The 20,678-nt window shown below is 42.9% G+C and overlaps 1 protein-coding gene across 2 annotated transcripts in view; it reads left to right on the top strand.

Moving 5' to 3' along the window:
• Positions 1-20,678, top strand: part of CASP2 (caspase 2) — a 672,789-nt gene that overhangs the window by 493,047 nt on the left and 159,064 nt on the right. For both annotated transcript variants that reach the window (XM_044079856.1, XM_044079857.1), the window contains one exon: positions 7,541-7,631. In XM_044079856.1, coding sequence (XP_043935791.1) covers positions 7,541-7,631 — 91 coding nt within the window. The remainder of the gene's footprint in view (positions 1-7,540; positions 7,632-20,678) is intronic.

Below are 20,678 nucleotides of genomic sequence, written 5' to 3'. Positions count from 1 at the left end.
TTTTACAAGGTTGTCGTCAGGGGTTAAACCTAGATATGATAGATCCATTTACCATAGTATCTGTAATACTATGAGAGGTAACAGGATACAACAATATAATGCAAGCCAATTGAAGGAAAATATTTATTTTGTAACTACTTATGGATGCTTTACTAAACAGTTTCTTGACATTGTTAGCCAATTTTGGCTTTATTTTTGTTCTCTTAGGAATGTTCAACAATGGCTTAATGTAAATATTAAGTTTTCATACCGTAAGGGTAAGAATATAAAAAATTTTCTGGTAAAATCTAAGATTAAGGTGCCTGCCTTAAGAATGTATATGGAACCTGTTAGGGTTGGGACTCTTCCCTGTGGGAAATGTAAGGCTTGCAAACATATTGTATCCACTTTTGACTCTATTAATAAGGTTAAATTTGATAGTAGGGGTCTGTTTAGCTGCAATTCTATGGGTGTCATCTATGCTCTACAATGTCCTTGTAACAAGTTTTACATCGGAGAAACAAAGAGGGCATTTAAAATAAGATTTTTAGAACATCTAAGAGATATTAGAAATTGTAAGGAAGATAGCCCAGTTGCAGTACATTTTTTAGAAGCCCATAACAGTTGTATTGATGGCTTGAAAGGAACTATATTGGAACAAGTTTGTGTCTCTATGTTTAATAATATTAACATCAAAACTGTGTTAGTACAAAAAGAAGCTGTATATATTTTAAAATTTAAAACCATGTTTCCTTTTGGGCTAAATGAAGAGCTCAACTGGAGAGTATTATCTTGTTAATATGCTGTTTAAATTGATTAATTGTTTAATCATTTTATTATGGGTGTGTATATAAACTGCTTTTTTATGTAAGTTTTTTCATTCTCCTTGAAGGCTTTGACCGAGACGTCAGAGAGAGATTTTCTTGTGCATAATAAATCCTGGTGGATCTTGTTCCTGTTGTTTATTCTTATTTCCAATTTAGTGCCCTGCCCTTTGGTCTTACCACAGCATCCTGGGTGTTCACCAAATGCATGGCAGTAGTTAGAGCCCATCTCAGGCATTTGGGGTTCTGAGTGATGTCCTTCCATATCACTGTTGCAGTATTCATAACCTAAGGGATCTCCTGCCAAGGATAGCCTAACATCTGGCCAGTACACCAGTGCCTTTGATACTTATAGGCACCATACATCAAAAGTACACTCCCTGCACAAGGAGTAGGGCATAAAGGTGACCTACAGATACACATACTCGGAACATGTTTGGCGCCTCTTAGTTTTCCAGGTAAAAACTCAACCAGTCTTAAGTTTATTAACATCTGTGGAAAACGTCTTGGAAAACGTCTTGAGCATTTCTTCCTCCTCTTTCTCTCTCTCTCTCTTTTTTAGCTGCAAGCATCAATTAGGAGAAAAGTTCCTGATATCTAGTATGCGTTTTAAACTTGTCTACTTTCTTTTTCATGTCACAAACCATTATTTTTCTATTATAGAAATCTAAAAGTACCTTAGACATTGTAGAAGCCATGTGATGTATGGTTTTCCATTGTTTCTGTAGTAACTCGTCATTCAAGCCATCACCCATTTCTGACCCCTCATAATCATTTTCTCATCCAGGTATGCTGTTAAATATTTTTTTGTCCAAACAAATTGTCTTTTGTAAAGTCACCATAAGGGATCTAAAAACGTTCTGTATGGATTCAGAAGATTGTATAGCTCCTTTGCTGGTCAATGGTTCATTCTCTTGTGCCTTACTCAAGATCCATCTGTTGGAAGAAACTGAGAAGTACTCCATACCACTTGTCAGCCCAGCAGTGATAGTTCCAAGGTCAGGGACATTTTTCATAGTCACTGCATTAGGATAGTAAGCATCCAAAATCCAGATAAGAAGTCAATATGATGACTTGAGACGTACCTCCCTGGACTACACGAAAAGAGACATAGAGAAGCTCTCTGACCATGTAGCCCAGGCTGGTATGACCCTGACCTTGAGTAGCATCTTGCCCTCACCAAGAATGATGCCACAGTATAAAGACAAAATGATCAGTTTCAACAATTGGCTAAAGTATTTGTGTCATTCAAAGTAGATCCAGTGTCTGTCAGCCTGGGATGACATGCTCGACAAGCCACGTTGCTTCGCTAGGGATGGCTTGCACCTGTCACCCTTAGGCTTTTGTATACTGGCCAAGGCTCTTGCCACCCCCATAGTGCCTTTTTTAGGCAACACTCAAAGGACAAACCCACCTCCATAGACAACCCAAAGATAAAAAAACTAAAGGTAATGCTACTCAATGCCAGAAGTCTAAACCTCAAGATGCACGCACTCGAGACTCTTCTCAGTGTGGAGAAAATCGATGTCTGTGCAGTAACAGAAACCTGGTTCAAGGCTCCTGAGAGCACCCCAGCACTACCAGGTTATAACTCATACCATGCGTTTCGGCCCCAAAACTCGGACCGAAGCACAAAAGGAGGGGGGGAGTATCTATATTCATCAAAGATACCTACACATCCAGGTTAGTGGCACTGCATGAAGCATCAGAAACCATCCATGTGCAACTAACAGCGGGCAAAACTGCCTTTCAGTTTGTAGCCTGCTACAGAACACCCTCCCTATTACAGGAACCCACTTGGCATTCCTGAGAACACTGGAGAATATGAAGGTCTCTCCAAACACTATGTTATTGGGTGACTTCAACTACCCAGACATTGACTGGGAAAACTACTCAAGCCCAAACACCCTCGCCCAACGGTTCCTTGAATTTGTAAACTCTTAACGCAGTGGAACAACTGGTCACCACTCCCACAAGAGGGAACAACATATTGGACTTTGTCATCACCGACATGGGGACTCTTATGTTCCACACCAGAAGTAAACCCTTCATTGGTAAGATCAGAACATAAACAAATTTCCCTGGACATCCATATCCCGTCCCCAGCCAAGGAAATCACTGTAAAGAATTTCTCAAAAGCCAACTTTGCACTTCTCAAGACTGAGGTGGAATCCTTCAAAGCCCCTGGACCAGAGGATAATACAGCCCAATCTGCAGAATCCTTTACAAATGCATTCTATGAGCACTTGCAGGAATGCATGGATCGTGCTATCCCAAATAAAACCAAGACTCACTCCTCCAAAAACAGGAGACCGGTCTGGTGGACCCCGGCCATAAATAAACTATACAACAGAAGGAGGAAGCTACTACACGACAGAGCAAAATCCCAAAAAGGGAAGGCATCTCTGATCAGTATTAGCAAGAAACTTCGATCCCTCATAAAATCATCAAAGGCCAGTTTCGAAAGAAAAATTGCCCTAGACACTAAAGATAATCACAAGGCCTTCTTTAGTTATGTCAGCAACATGGGCGGAAGCTCCCAGATATGCTCTGAATTGTTGCATAACGGTACAAAATATACCGAACCTACAGACCTAGCCAACATCTTGGCAGACAGATTCAGCGCAAACCCCCCCCCTCCCCCCCCAAAGGAGCAAACACCTATCCCAACTGAATGTAATCTCCCTGACATCACAGATGCACAGGTGAAAGCTGCCCTCTCCAAAGCAAAAAACACAGCATCTATGGGACCGGATGGTGTCCCAGGCTGTGTCTTACACGAGCTCCAAGAAGAACTGAACCCTCACATTAAGTCACTGTTCAAACTTAGCCTTACTACAGGATATGTACCCAAAGAATGGCGTACAGCTTCAGTGGTCCCACTCCACAAAGGTGGTGCCACAACGGACCCCGGAAACTATCGCCCCATAAGCCTGACTAGTTTGGTCTGTAAAGCTATGGAGCGTATTGTCATGGAACTCATAAACAAAGACATTGGGAGCCTCCAGACACTGGACCCTATCCAATTCAACTTTGTTAAGGGCAGCTCTTGCCTCGTAAACCTAGTTGATTTCTTTGAAACAGTTACCAAAGCCATAGATGAGGGCAAGGTAGTCCACACAGCCTACCGGGACCTCGCAAAAGCCTTCGACACAATACCCCACTCGGGCATCATAAATAAGCTTACCAGCTTCAATATCAACCCCTATATCACAAGATGGGTTGCAAACTGGCTCAGAGATAGAACCCACATGGTCAGAATCGCAGTTGCCATGTCGGAATCCAAACCAGTTACAAGTGGCGTCCCACAGGGCTCAGTTCTGGGACCTCTCTTGTTCGGTATATACTTCTCTGAGGTTCAAGCTAACACACAGAGGCTTATGGCTGACAAAGTTCACAGATGACTGCAAACTGGGGGCCATAATCGAATCTCCAGCTGACACAAGCATCCTCCAAACGCGTCTCACAGAGACGGATGCTTGGTGCCAGAGCCACGGCCTCAAGCTAATTGCTAAAAAGCGCATAGTCATCCCCTTTGGGAAAAACAAGGTGCCCACAAATTACCACATAGGGGGTAATCCATTAAGTACAGAAGAAGTAATTAGAGATTTGGGGACCAACGTAGATAGTAATCTCTCCTTTGATAATCACGTTGCCAAAGTGGTTAGAAAGATCTTGTATATAGCCCACCTTATCACAAAAGGGTTCGCATCTAGATCGAGAGGTCATTGTGCCCCTCTACTCGTCACTCATCAGGCCCATAATTGAATACAATGCCCCTTTTGGGATGTACCTTACCCGACACCTGCAGCAACTGGAGAGACCCCAAAAGTACCTCACCAAGAGGATCATGGGCTACAAACAAATGTCCTATGCAGCTTGACTAAAGAAAGTCCAGCTCTACACAGTTGCTTACCGCCTACTCAGAGGCGAATTATGCCTGACGTACAAAGCCATGTCAAACCCAGAATTAATGGACATGCTCCACCTCAAAAAATCCAAGTCCCTTAGAGCTACACGCTCCAGGGACCTAAACCTCAGCACAAAAATAAATAGGACATGCTGGAGGGACAGATTCATTTCCCAGAGGCTCCCCTCACTCTGGAATAGAATCCCAATTCATGTTAGACATAGCCCCTCGCTGACCCTCTTCAAGCGAAATTTGGACGCGTGGATGGGAAATCGCAAATTCACCCCTGGGAACTCTCCTGTGTCCCTGCTAGACAAGAGGCACAGTAAACTAATCTTAAAAGGGTACCTTCTGTGACCTACTTTACAGAGGCACAGTAGGCTAATCTAATAGGGAGGCGGAAGCCAAATACACTCTGGCTAGGCTTATAAATGCCCCAGGGCAGATAGCCTAGTATCTACCTATGAACCTATACTTCTACCTTACCTGCAGTGCAAAGAATTTGTAGCACCCAAATTGGCATATGGACACCCAACTGCACGGTACCTAATTAAATAATAAAAAAAACAATTAATGTCCCTGTTTATTGGTCACATGAATTTGCAGGCTGGAAAAAAAACAGACTTGTATTGCTTGTTTTACAAACTTCATCAGTGTATATTTAAAGTATATCATGGCATCCTACTTAAGCAGTTGATTTAAAAATCTCATAGGTCATTTCCACCATTGCAGAAAACAAAGTCAGCAATTCAAAATGGGGGTGGGGGTGATAAATAAATAAGAAACAACCTTCAATACATAGTAAGCAAATTGTGAGTGTACCATTATTTGAACCGAAAGAGGACAGCTATTGGGTCAGAGGAAATATGGAACAAAGAAATCTAGGAGTAAAAAGGGGTGTTAACACATGTGGGTAGCTTGTACATTTTAAGCACTTTTTAACAGGGAATCATTTTTCTGCTTGCAGTATAAGCATCCTTTTGAAATTATGCATATTTCTTGCACAATACAAAAAGTGATGTTTTATTTTTGCACTTGGGTTGCATTATGTGTTGGACAGATGCTGAGAATGTTTAATAAGAGCTCAAGTGAGTGATGTAAGAAGCAAAAAAGTAACATTTTTAAACATAGATTTAAAGCATCCACAGGTACAGTTTCTATCTGTGGGCATTAAGGTTGTCATTACAGAGAGAGACTTTGAAATGAATCAAACTTGATGAGAAGAAAAGGTGTATTATAATAACAGGTGCATTGCTTATCTAAGCTTGAATGAGTACTGTTTACCAGTGGTTTTATACATGATTTGTAGTTTACATTTTATTCTTTTTTTTTTTAATTTCTTATTCATTTTATGTTTTGAAATATGACATTAAGAAGAAGGTTTATTTTTGTAATTGGGATACTTCTCTTTAAATCCATTTAGTTTTCATATGACAAGAATTTATGTTACTTTAGAGTATTACTCATTTGTTGATTTTGTACTGAGGAAGTAAAAGTGGAATCTGATCTACACATTTGTGTTGCCACCAGTGTAAAATAAAGGTCAACATTTTTCTGGACACAGGTGCTGTTTTTTTTGGTTCTGCGTGTAGTCTGTTGACATTCTCCTTTGGATTGCTCAAAGCATATTTTGTGTGTGTGTGTTCATTTCGTTGTTGGCTTGTTTTTTTTCAGTACATGAATAGCACAGTATGTTGTCGAACTAGCTCCAATAGTATATTTATTTACTTATGGTTTCCAGGGTCTTATCTTTGCCATGCCATTGCTGGTTTTTCCATTTTCCATTTCAGGAGATGTGATTCTATGCTGTATCACTGTAAGTACTTAAAATATTGATTGACAGACTACAATATTGCTATATTTTCTGAATAATCAGTTCTGTGGTGAAATGAAAGAGAACTCTGTTTGAATTGTTGAGTCTCCACCAAAAAATAAGTACAGTAAACTGTCAGTTAACCAGAACTCAAGCAACCAGAAAAAAAAAATCAAAAAAAATACAGTACAGTATGAACAATTCAGGTTTTCATGTGTTGCACTTTATTTTCCTCCCACATAAACATACCTTACATTTTTAGAGTTTTAAAAAGGAAGATGCACATAAATTCCCTCTCTCCCCCAGTCAGAGAACAAGTCAAAACAAACAAGTCAAATCACTAAAATGTCAACACTCGCTCCATGCTCACTCAGTCGGTTTGCATCAGGTTGCACATTTTCTCTCCGATCTCGCACGCGCGCGCACACACACACACACACACACACCGTCTTCAACTTTCATACATTCATTCACTCACTCTTTCTCTCTCCAATCTCTCACACGTATTCTTCAGTTTTCATACATCTGTCTGATCTCTCACACATAGTCGCTTCTGCTTTCATGCATGCATTCACTCTCTCTCTCTTCAGTTCATTCAATTCCAATCCACTCAGCATGCCACTGAAAGCCGTTCTGTGTGCCACGTTTTCTAGTGAAAGTATAACTTTAAAATATTATTATTCCAGCCAGGCTTTTAATTACTGTATTTCAGTATTAAAATCAAATCAATACAGTGTTTATGTTGTAGTATAGGGTACAGTATTTGTCAGGTCTGTTTGTAATAGTAGCTCTCAAGCAACCAGAAACTACACTTATCTGGCATCTACCAATATCCATGGGTGTCGGTTAACTGAGAGTTTACTGTATATAATTGCATACCTAATCCACATAGGCTGCATAGACAACACTTTACAGAATATTTTTGTCCTATAGTAAGAAATTCATAAGACTTCGTTATATTTTGTATACAGTGCAGATTCGTTGTTGTAATTTCCTCATGTATTTTTTTTACAGCTGCAAGATGTTTTCTCCATCTTTGACAATGCCAAATGTCCAAACTTGCAGAACAAACCTAAAATGTTCTTCATTCAGGCATGTAGAGGAGGTGAGATCTCTCTCTCTGTCTCTCTCTCTTTTTAGAATAAATGTGCTTGTTGAGGGTTCATAATTATTTTATTTTAGATTACCACCTTCACAAAGATGTGAATTCTTTGGTGGTATAATACTGTAGAGTATATACTATTGAGACTGTACACGGGTATATTCAGTGCATATGCTAGCCTAGTGCACCTTAGTGCTGTAGATGCCTCATAGATAAACAGAGAATTCCTCTAATTGTAACTTTCTGCAGAATTTCAGGACATAAGAATATGCCATGTGGTAAGTAGTTCCCAATATATGTAGCTAAGTGGTCTTTTTATTTTCCCTGACACTTTTTGGTGGAACAGCTAAAGCGATTACAAGGTCATAAATTGGAACTAGTGTAGGAGATTCGATTTCCACCATTCACACTTCTGATTTTTTTTTTTTTTAGTAAATTGATTTTTGTGTACGCATGGTGTTGAGACACACTGAGATTTTAAGTTTATGTGAGTGCATCTAACCATTGCAGCTGTCAGTATTTTTCATCTGTTCCAACAGTTCAGATCTTGGTGAAGAGGTTTTATGTATTCATTTTGTCCCCTTAACCTGTTGTAAAGCAAGCTTCCCTAGTTGAACTTGAGACAATTTTTTCCCTCTGTAGTGGAGAGTTTCTGAACTGCAGAACCAAGAGCCATCCTGAGGGCATCAAGGTTGCATTTGATTGGCTAGTAACTTGTTTGGGATGGCATTTAAAAATAGACAAACTCCTCACCTTCACATCACCTCAAGGGCCAACAACACCATGTTCTCTTGATAAAGTGCTCCTATACACTCATTACTGATGGTTACCACCAGGTAGCTATTTTTTGAGATAAAACTCCTCCTTCCCATGACAGCCATGCATCTCTGCTCCTCATTTGAGGATTGGTAGTATGTGACCTGCTGTGTCCCACCTTTTTTTTTTCTTGATGAACATGCCCATTCTCCTTTTGATCCTTCAAATGCTCAAACCCTGTGTTAATCAAACCCACGTTGCTTGGAACATAGTAAGGGGCTATATCTTCTGTGCTGTAAGAGTTGGCTGCATGCAGGTGAAAAGTTGGGGTGACAGTTTAAAAGGTCAGGACCTGCATTGACATGTCCTGTAATGTGGAGACTGAATTGCTTAAAATCTGAAATTACATGTAGTAAGACTGAGTTTGCTATTTCTCTGAATATTTCTTTTTCTCCAAGGTATGGGCCTGGAGGGTGCAGGGGTGCTTACCTCCTGCAAAAAAAAAAAAATGTTTAAATGGGAAGAACAGTGTGTGATATTTGCTCTTCTCCTGCATTTTAAGTCCCTCTTTTGGATATGTTGTGTCTTGGCATTTCAAGTCCCAACATTTTAATATGGAGTCAAAAAGTTCCATGTTAATTGCATAGAAGCAGACTGTCCAAGTGTCTGTACACTCACCATCTAAACAGCCAATACTCACATGGGCAGTGCATGTATTACCTCAAGGAGGAACACTAATTAAAACACTGATGCTGCTACCAGTTTTTCAACCTTGCCTCCAACAGATGAGAGAAAATCGTGGCCTACCTTACTGTCAGAAAGATGGCAGCAGTTGAATGTTACTCATATGGTACCACTAAAAGAGAGTCCCACATGCAGCTTCATTGCAACTGAAGCACTATCCGAAAGACTACAAGGATATAGAAATGAAAGGCAAGTCCATTTTTAAATACGTCCACTGGTACCTGCAGGTGACTAGCACAGGTTAAAGCTTATGCATTTCCTCTGCTTTGAAGGTTGACAGGATGCTTGCATGAAACACATCACAGCTTGTACCCTGGGTGCTGTGTTCCATGTTATAGGCAGTGCCCAAACCCTAGTTCATTGGCCTGGTTTTATCCTGGGGAGCAGTCTGTGAAGTCACCTGCCGCTACGTTGAGGCATTTAAAACTGTAGGTTCCTCTCCTTGGTTTTTCCCTTGGATCCGGAAGCGTCTATTTTTTCCAGATCAAGGGAGGGTCTACTTATTCTTTTCATGCCAGGACACTTGGTTTAAAGCTTGGGTGCAAAGGAAATGCTTGCAAGCTGGCAGAGCACGAGCAATGGTTGCAGTAACACACTCAGTCAGCAAAGCTTGATGCCAGATGCGAGTCTCTTGAGCCTTAGTGCTGTGCTTTGTCAGGCATGCTAGTGAACTGCATATTCCTGTCACAGTGTCTCCAACATGTACCCATCCTATGCTGTTTCCTGTGCAGGACTCTGAACAAGCTTGCGCCTGAAGTAGTTGGGGACTTGGCTCAAGCTGTTGTGAAGATTCCAGGGACTTGGATGTCAGTCTGATAGAAGGATAAGGAAAGTGAGTACTCCCCACTCCACTGCACACCCCTGGCTGACACTTTAGTCTTAGAGCTGCTGAGCCACCCCCCCCCTTCATTCCCATGCAGAACCAGCCCCTCCCCTCCCCTCCCCTCCCCAAGCCAGTAATAAAGGACACCGTTTATGCAGTCTGGAAGTACCTCGTAATGTGCTGCAACAACCTAAACAAATAAAGATGCCATTTAAAAGGCCCCCAGATGAATAGAGAGGAATCTCTTCTTGGGCTTTTTGAGGGCTATATCTGTGTGATTGTTTTATTCCAACACAGGGCCTAAAGATCACAGCATTTTGCACCATGTCTACAGACCAGGGAGGGGGGGTCTCAGCTGTGAGCAGGTAAACCCAGGAGAGTATGGATCTCTGTAGTATGGGGGGGGGGGGGTTCAGATCTGTCATCAGCTTACCTTTCCAAATTCCAGAATCAGGCACTTGAGAAAGTTTGTTTCCTCTCTCCTTCATTCTGGGTTAAGATTATGTCTGTGGCTTGAAAGTAAACTTCAATGTAGCCTATTTCAATTTTGACTGTACTGATGCTATGGCAAGGTCCATAGGCATTTTCTTGTGCGTGACAGACTGGATGAAACTTTCCTTCTTGAAGGAGGAGCTTAGAAACTCCATGCAGGATGCTCTGTTCAAGATGGAAGTTCTCTTGGGCACCCCCTCAGGACTTGGTTGATGACCACTTGAAGACAAAACATGCCTTCACTACCTTTTTGCTCCCTCTACCTTTTCCTCTTTTACGTCTTGTTAGTCCCAAACGATAAATGTTCATCCTCAGAAAGGAATTCTCTCAGGTGTCAGTCTGCCTTGTTTCCTTCTTAGCCAGATGTTCTTCGTGTTTCACTGTTGCAGTCATTACATTTGGGTAATCTGCTGGCAGGTTGCCCTCAGTCGTCCTGAATAACAAAGTCTTGGGTCCTGCGTCAGTTGCTGTCTCCTCTTCCATGACGTCAGGTCGTCAGGGGTATAAAATATGCAGCCGACACCATTTTAATCAGTCTTTATTGGCGCGCGGTGCCTGAAACAGAAGCAGTTCGCAAGTGCCGGTCAACCAACTCCTGAAATTTTCGTTTGAGTTTCAGAACTGAAGTCTTCAAACTAAAGCTAAGTACCCCATTTGGGGAAACTTTTTCTTGCTCCTTACCAATGTCAGTAAAAGCTAATAATTGTATTACTTGTGGGAAGCAAATACCTCATAAGGATTTTCATTTGTACTGTATTCCTAGCCTAGGCCCTGACCACAACGTGCCTTGCTGTCGGTTTTGTGCTAAATTTAACCAATGCACTATTAAGCGTCAGTATATTTTTGCTTCTAAATACTTTGGCTCAAGATTTAACTATCCTGAAATGTCATCGGTTAGCAATCCGACTACCGAAAAAACGCAAAGCAAAAGACAGACCGTCGAGGTCCAAAACCGACCACAAAGCTTCTCCTAAGCCAGTCGCCGGTTCGCCAGTACTCAGTGAGGCACTTTCGCAGCCCCTGATGCCTGCTACATTTGATTCGCAGGCCTCTACCGAGACCCATTCGGAGTCCGGTATGCTGTGAGATTCTTCAAGTATTGAACCAGCGGATGTCTCTCCCTTGGATGGGTCCAGAGCCGCTGAGCAGGCACCGACTTCTGAGGGTGTTTTCAGGCCTAAAGATTTGTATATTAAACCAACACCATCATCAAAAACAAGGCCAAAACCAACTTCTGTCTAAAAAAAAGCGACGTATGAACCACGTGTTCAGGCCCCTATGCCTAAAAAACAAATTATCAAAATGGTTGAGGATTTAGGGTTCCCAACCCCCTCCTGCTAAGAGGCCTAGGCAAGGTACTGATTATGAATCTTCAGATCAGGTTTCCATTTCTTCTGATTCCTCTTCTGATCAGGAATTTTCTGTTCCCCCTTATGATGACTCTGATGCAGAAGAATCTATCCCTTCTGCTTCTCCTCCTGAGGATTTTTCTTTTGGAGAAACTTTGCATACCTTAAGGGAACATTTTCATTGCGAAAGTCAGGATTTTTCAGAATCCAAAAAGAGGCTTAGGGATTTTCTTCTTCCTCAGCATAGGCCTTTGGCTATACCTCCTGTTTTAGACATTGTTGATGATGTTTTCTCAGAATCCAGTATGGCTCCTGATTCCCTGCCTCCGGCTACTAGTAAGCCAGACAGATATTGCAGGGTTCCTGACTTCCACAAGTTTCTTTTCAAAAATCCTACTGCTGACCCTGAAACTATTTCTCAGGGTCCCAAGGGTGTTAAGGCTTCTACTGCTAAAAATCCTACCCCTTCTGATAGAGACTCCAGTGGCGCTGGATAGATGGGGTAAGAAGGTTTATACGTCTGCAACCCTGGCAATCAGGGCTTTAAACTGTCAATTGCATATGCTTAAATATCAACAGTATGTCATGAGCTTACTTAAACAGAAAATGATGTTGATTTCTGATTGTGTGGAAAATAGAATTTACAGGATTTATTGCATTCAGCTGAACAAGTTGGAAAGCATACTTTGCAATGTGGTTTTGACTCCTTGGAGGCCTCTTGCAGGGCCGCCGTAACTGGATCTGTGATAAGAAGGCATGCTTGGCTCAAGGAGCAAAATCTGCCTGATCATGTTAAAGCTAAATTGTTGGATGCTCCTTTACAACAGGACAGTCTGGTAATACGGCACAAGTTGTTTTGAAAAAGATGGAAGACAAAGCTAAATCTATGCAAACTGTAAAAGATTTCTTGCAAGTGCAGCCACCCAGGTTTAGTAGGCACTGGCCTATTAAGAATTGGTCCTTTCCAGTCCCCAACAGAGCTGCTCAGGTCAAACCCAAACAGTCTAAAGGCTCCAGATTTCAGTCACAAAGAACTTACAGAACAAAACAATGGGGTGTCTCCACCTCCAAATCTGGAAGTAACAAAGCACCCCCCTACGGTAAACAGTCTCAATGACTTTCCTCTGCCATTTCCAAGCACTTCTCTTTTGGCAGCCTCTTTGGGGGGTACAACTGGCACTTCATGCACAAAATTGGCATCTAATTACCCAGGATAAGTGGATCTTAAATGTAGTATCCCAGGGATACAGATTTCATTTCCACATGTTGCCAATTCCAAACGGATGGCCACATCTGCCTCTAAATCAGTGGGCAGAGGCCCAGAAACAAGTCATGACCCTCATGGATAATGGGGCTATTCAACCAGTACCAGAAAAGGAAAAAAGTACAAGGTTTTTATTCAAGACTTTTCCTGGTACCCAGAAAAGACAAATCATGGCATCCAATTCTGGACTTATCCATTCTAAATACCTTCCTGGACATTCCAAAATTCAAGATGCTGACTCTTCAACAGTTACTGCCTATGCTAGGCAAGGATACCTGGTTGGTAACTCTAGACTTAAGAGGCTTACCTGCATATCCCAATCAGGGAATCTTGCAGAAGATACCTCCGCTTCAAGGCAGGCTATTTGCATTACCAGTTCTCTGCACTGCCCTTTAGCTTATCTACTGCGCCCAGGGTCGTCACAAAGTGCCTGGCACCAGTGATTGCATTTTGCAGACAGAGAAACATTCAAATTTATCCTTATCTGGACGATTGTCTAATTCAGGCAGAAAACAAGGACACTCTTCTACAACATCTGGCGTTTGTAAAAAGGCTTCTAACATGCCTAGGGTACACCATAAACGAAAAGAAATTGCAACTGGTACCCTCTCAAATAATTACGTTCCTGGGTGCGAGCTTGAATACAACTGTCCAGGTGGCTTATCTCACGCCAGACAAACAAATTCAATTGATAACATACTTCCAACAAGTGGCCACAAAAACCCAGCTATCTGCAAGACAAATTCTGCAGGCTTTGGGGGTCATGGCTTCCTGCATTTTACTAATTCCATATGCAAGACTGCATATGAGGAAGCTTCAATGGTACCTAAAAAGCTTATGGAGTCAACATTGTCACAGCCTGGAAACAGTGATTCCTCTCATTCCTTGCCTACAACAGGAGTTCCTATGGTGGGCAGAGGCCTGTCACCAAAACAAGGGACCGTCATTCATTCTACCCCCTGCCACCCAAACTCTGACTACAGACTCATCAGACTATGCTTGGGGGGCCCATCTGGCAGGGAGATGCGTTCAAGGCGAATGGAGCCCAAATCAAATGCAGCTGCATGTCAACCGGAAAGAAATGCTAGCTGTACAGAATGCTCTGACAGCCATCAAGGACTTCCTTCATCCAGGGCAACCACTAATAAAGACAGACAATAACACAGTTATGAGGTACATAAATAAGCAGGGGGGTACCCACTCCTACCCCCATTGCAGACTATCCATGGCCTTGTGGAACACAGCCTTGACTTATCAAATACATCTACAAGCTCAATTCCTGCCAGGAAAGCAAAATACTCTGGCAGACGAGCGAAGCAGAAATCTTATGGACCCACACAAATGGAAACTGGATCCACAAATCTTCAGCATGTTGACACGAAAATGGGGGAGCCCAGACATAGATCTTTTTGCCTCTCCCCAAAACTATCAGACAAATTCTGCACAAGAATTCATCACAAAAAAGCTTGGAAAGTGGATGCTCTATCCTTCAGCTGGAAAAACCTATCAGTCTATGCCTTTCCCCCTCTGCCTCTGCTCTCCAAGGTTTTACTAAAAGTCAGACAGGAAAAACAAAAGTTATTCTGATTGCTCCAGACTGGCCTTGCCAACATTGGTACCCGCTTCTGCTGAATGTCACATCTCCCTCCGTGGTACCTGCCTTAGACACCTCATCTATTGTCTCAGCAGAACTATCAAATTCTGCACACTCATCTCCAAACTCTGAATTTTGCAGCATGACTAATCAACTAATTTCACCAGTCACATCTCTCAGTAAACCTGTGATGGATTTTGGAGGCTAGAAGGCCTAGTACTAGAAAATCGTATGCAGATAAATGGAAAAGATTATGTGCCTGGAACCAAGCACAAGGAATAAACACAGCAATACCCAATATTCCTTATATTCTGCAATATTTAAATGAGATGCTTCATAAGGGCCTATCTTTTTCTTCTTTAAAATTCCATGCCTCTGCCGTCTTGGCTCATTACAACACATAGTCTTCTGTCTTTTCTCATCCCCTGCTAAAGGAGTACCTCAGAGGGGCCAAAAATTTGAGACCTCCCAGGAGAGCACCAACTCCTGCATGGGACCTTAATTTTGTGCTATAAAAACTTGCCCTACCTCCTTTTGAATCCGCTGTTACAGTCCCTTCAGCTAGAAGGATTTCAGAACTACAGGCTCTCATGGCAGTGGAGCCTTTCATTATCTTTTATGGCCCTCAGGACCAATCCATCCTTTATGTCTAAGGGTGGTATCCAGTGTGTCTCTTAATCAGACCATTCATCTGCCAACTTTTTTCCCAAATCCGCAGAACAAGGGGGAGCGGATTCTGCATTCATTGGATGTACACAGACAGCTAAGATTCTACTTAAACAGGACAAAATTTCTAAGAAAATCTTAGCAACTACTGGTGGCATTTGCTGCAGGGGGAGATGGAAAGGCTATTTCAAAGCAGACTATTTCAAAATGGATAATCCATTTTATTAGTTTCTGCTACATGCACCATGGTAAACCTGTCCCCAAGGGGGTCAGATCCCATTCCACCAGGGCTGCATCTACATCTGCAGCCTTTCTCAGAGGGGTTCCTACCAGAGACATTCTAGAAGCTGCTACTTGGAGCTCGGTTCATACGTTCATCAAACATTACTATTTACCTCTCTTTTCTTAATCCAGGGCAGGCTTTGCCATTGCTGCCCTGCAGGGCCTTATAGCTGCTCCTAATGCTTTATAATTCCATCCTCCCATCCATAGCTTTGGGATTCTACCCAAATGTAATGACTGCAACAGTGAAACACAAAGAACATAGTACAGTTGTGTACAATTACCATAAATGTAGATATTCGAGTGTATTCACTGTTGCAGTTCGGGTTACCCACCCGCCAGCCCCCTTTCCTTCTCTATTATTATACCTCTTCTTTCCTTCACTATGCTCAAAAGCCTTTTTGGTGTATTCGCTTTTAGTTGGAGGTGAATTTTTTGTATTCTAAACTACATGTATATATGTGTGTATATACACACACACACATATATATATCATTTTTTGCTCTCCATTTGGGGGGCATCTGACATCTGGGGCAAGAAAAACTCATTAAAATGGCGTCGGTTGCATGTTTTATACCCCTGACAACCTGACGTCATTGAAGAGGAGACAGCAACCGATGCAGGACCCAAGACTTTGTTATTCAGACCGACTGAGGGCAACCTGCCAGCAGATTACCCAAATGTAATGACTGCAACAGTGAATACACTCGAACATCTACATTTATGGTAAGTGTACACAACTGTACTTTGTCACCTAAGAGGGTGACCCTAAAGGCCCAACATCAGCATTCCTAGCTGCTGCGTTTTTCTTTCTGCGTTTACCCCAGCTAGAGAAGCCATCCTTAAAGGTCAGTGGGTTATGAATGTATCTTAATCAGCCACAATTTTAACCTTGTAGGCTCTACCTAGAGAGTGCTCTTCTGTGGAACTGCACCATCTCTGTAGTGCTTTTGGAACAGGTCCAAACTATAGTGTGCAAGGGGGGGGGGCAAAGAAGCGGTCTCTCACTTGGCACAAGGATGACATTCTGCTTCTGTCCCATTCTGAAAGTTATAGATTTCCATCCCATTCTGACCTCAACATTGGTAAGCAGGTATATTACATTTGGTTCAAGATGGTTATCCAGAAGGTTGCTCTCTGTCCCTGTAGGGTGTCTAGTTGAGATCACTAGACGGCATGAATACCTGTATCCAGATCGCTGTTTCAAGTGCAGTGCATGGAGGAAGGTAATTAGATATGCTATAGTGGGTGTCACTGTCAGTGCAACTGCTACTGGTTTGACTGTCCTTGGCAACCAGGTTTTAGGCTCTGGTGGTACTTACGAGTGTTGTCATTCATGTTTTCAGAGAGGAGAGCGCCCATTAAGTCATGAATGTGTCAAGTTGGATGTACTTGCATTGTATGGTCTAGGATTAGACCCCACTGAACCTTCTTGGACGGATGGCTGCTATACTCTTCACTGTGCATTTTCAGGACTCATTATATAGGTTTTGCACTGAACTGTGAAGTATCAGTTGCTTCAGAGCTACAACAGATGAGGGATCTGCCAACAGTGTCAGAGTTTTGTTGCCTTTCTGGAATGGCAGAGAGTTTCTACCATTTTTGCAGCTACAACTACCACGAATCCTAACAGTGGATGCATAGCTGGTGGTCTGCAAAGCACTCCTCAGTTCCAGGTACTCGCTGAGGGAAGGGGCTGTACAGCAGCCAAATCAAGCTATGAGCAGTCTTTGCCTTCAAGGCCTGGAGAGCAAGCTATGAACAGGGTCTATCCAGTATATCTACTGAGTTGTCTAAACAAGTGTGGGGGGCTCAGTCATATCTCCCTGTGCAGTGAAGCAGTACACATGTATCAATGAGCCATAGACATGGGCATTAACACCTCAGCAGTTCATTTCCTCAGGGGATGTTAATGTATTAGTGGATTTTGTGACACTTGGAGCTGTAGATTCAAAAATCATGTCTGGTTTGATCTTCCAGAAATGTTTTATTTATGAAATTTACTTTTGCCCTTTGGAAGAATGTGGCTGTCTCCTTCCTTTCTTCATGTAAGTGAAGAGTTCAGGGTAGAAGAATTCTCTGTCCTATGGAAAGGTGTGCGTCACGTCTTTGTCACTGCTTTCCCACCAAATTGCAAAGTTTAAAGAAGAAAGGTAATCTGATTCTCATTGCCTTTAAGAGACAGAAATACTGTAGTAACAGTCTTTTGATTTCTTTTTGACGCAGGAGACTCTTCTGATGGTAGCCCAAGGGTTCCCCGACAGCTAGCATGACATCTGGCTGTACCTCACAGCCTTGTACATGACGTAGATCCTCTGATTTCACCAGACTTTCTTGTAGGAGTATTAGTAGTGATTGAAGCTACTAGCAAGTTTTCTGTCAGGTGTGCTTATGTTAGGCATCTCTGCGATTTGGGCCTCTTGTTATTTCATGGGCAGGATGAGTGTGTTTGGTGATGTTCTTCGTGTTTCACTGTTGCAGTCATCACATTTGGGTTATCCCTGCCAGGGTAGCCCTCAGCAGGCCTGAATACCAGAGACTTTGTATTTCTGTGTCAGTTGCCGTCACTTGAGGACTGACGTCAGGTCGTCAGTGGTATAAAGGAAGGCAGCTGGCGCCATCACATCAGTCTTTCTTGCTGTGGAGCCCGAAGCTGAAGCAGTTCGCACAAGTGCCGGTCGGCCGCTACCTGAGTTTTGTTTCCAAATTGAAGTTGAAGTCTTCGAAAGCTAAGTACCCCTTTGGGGATCCTATTTTCTTGCAGTAACCGATGTCAGAAAAAGTTAGTAATTGTTTGGCCTGTGGAAAGCAAATACCACACTGGGACTTCCACTCTTACTGCGTCACTTGTCTAGGCCCAGACCACAACATCTGTCGTTGTTGGTTCTGTGCTTTGTTTAACACCAGAGCTATTCCTCGTCAGGCCCTATCCAGATATTTCCGTTTGCAGTCCTCGAATTCTGATATGGCTTCGGTAAGCCATCCGACAGCAGATCTTTGAAAAAGCATAAAGATAAAGACAGAGACAGACCGCACAGGACCAAAACTTCAGATGACGCTACCGCTAAGCTGGTCGTCAGTCCTGCGGAACTCAGTGAGGTGCTTTCGCAGCCCCTGATGCCCGTTTCAGTTAATTCGCAAGCAGCTACCTAGACCCTTTCTGAGTCCGGAATGCCGCAAAACTTTTGTCTAAGGATCCTGCGGTTGTCTCTACCTTGGATGGGTTTGGAGCCACTGTGCAGGCACGGGCTTCCAAGAATGCCCTTCGCAACCCCGAATCCAGGCATAAACCGCCGCTTTCTTTCATGGCTACCATTCTTTCGAAAACAGCCGAGTTCCTTAGGCCCAGGGGTCAAACCACCCCCAAGAAACTAACTACCCATTCTGTGGCGCCTCTTCCTTGCCTCAGTCTCAAATGCTTAAACTGGCAGAGGACCTCATCATGCTGATTAGGGGAAGCCAAGCCACTCCCTCAGAAAGAAAAAGAGATCTGTCTCCAGTAGTTTTGTCTGAACAAGAGTCAGATGAATCCAATGCATCTGACTATGAAGACATGCAGCTCCTCTCCACATATGAGGATTCTGATGCAGAGGAATCTACTCTTTAGCCTTTCCCCCAGAGGATTTTTCCTTTGGGGAAACCCTGCATACTTTAAGGGAGAATTTCAAATGGGAGAGTCAAGACTACCCACAATCTAAACAGACACTCGTAGAGTTCCTGGACCTTCCACAGCACAGGCCCTTAGCCACAACCCCCCTGTCCTAGATGTGGTGGAGGATGTCTTCCTTGAATTCAGCTTGACTCCAGTCGCCGTCCATCTTGCTCCCAGAAAACCAGATGGGTACTACAGAGTCCCTGACTCTCACAAATATCTTTTTAAAAATCCAACAAATGCCCAAAAGGGATTAAAGCAACCTCTGCTAAGAATCCCACCCCCTCAAACAGGGATTCCAGAGCAGTGGACAGATGGGGTAAAAAAGTATACACGTCAGCTACTCTTGCTATCAGGGCACTAAATTGTCAGGTCCATATGCTTAAATATTACCAACATACCTTGGAACTCCTTAAACAAAAAGTTTCCTCCTTTCCTGCATGGGCAGAATCTAAAGATTTACAGGAGTTAATGCACTCTGCTGGTCAAGTAACTAAACACAATTTGCACTGCGGTTTTGATACCTTTGCAGGACAGCAGTCACTGGATCTGTCATTAGAAGACATGCATGGTTTAAGGAACAACCCTTGCCAGACCATGTCAAATCAAAATTGTTGGATGCACCCTTGCACAAAGATAACTTATTTGGTACTAAAGCAGAAGAGGTGTAAAAAAATATGGAAGAAAAGGCAAAATCTATGCAGACTGTTAGATTCCTTACAAGTACAGCTCCCTAGGTTCAGCAGGCATTTTCCCTCCAAGCATTGGTCTTTTCCTGCTCCTAGTAAACAGGGCCAGCATAGGCCCCGTGGAAACTCCTAGACAGCCCTCCCAGGGGTTGCAGAGATCTAAGCAGTGGACTGTCTCCACTTCAAAACCATGAAGTTTTAAACCACCCCCCTTATGATAAGAACTCACAATGACTCTTCCCCCTCCTGGCCTCCCCTTTGCCCACCATCACATACCCATTGTGTCTCAGGGGTGCGAATTCTCCTTCCACACCCTTCCAACCCCAAAGGGTTCCCATATCTACCACCAAATGAGTGGGCAAAGGCTCAGAAACAAATCCATTCCCTGCTCTCTTGGGGGGCTGTAGAGCATGTTTCTGCAGAGCAGATAGGTCAAGGCTTCTACTCCAGACTTTTTCTGGTGCCCAGAAAAGAGGGCACCTGGTGCCCCATCCTCGATCTATCCATTCTAAACACCTTCCTGGTGATCCAAAAATTCAAAATGCTCACCCTCCAGCAGCTGCTGCCCATGCTCTCCAAGGACGCTGGACCTAAAAGATGCCTACCTCCCCATTCACATCAGGGAGTCCTGCAGAAATTATCTCCGCTTCAGGGCAGGATCTCAACACTTTCAGTTCTCTGTGCTTCCCTTTGGCTTATCTACTGCTCACAAATGCCTGGCTCCAGCCATTGCTTTTTG

Source organism: Protopterus annectens, chromosome 8.part0, assembly GCF_019279795.1.
Source record: "Protopterus annectens isolate FY-2018-M chromosome 8.part0, PAN1.0, whole genome shotgun sequence".
Classification (NCBI taxonomy): Eukaryota; Metazoa; Chordata; order Ceratodontiformes; family Protopteridae; genus Protopterus; species Protopterus annectens.
This window is presented reverse-complemented; position numbering and strand designations above follow the sequence as displayed.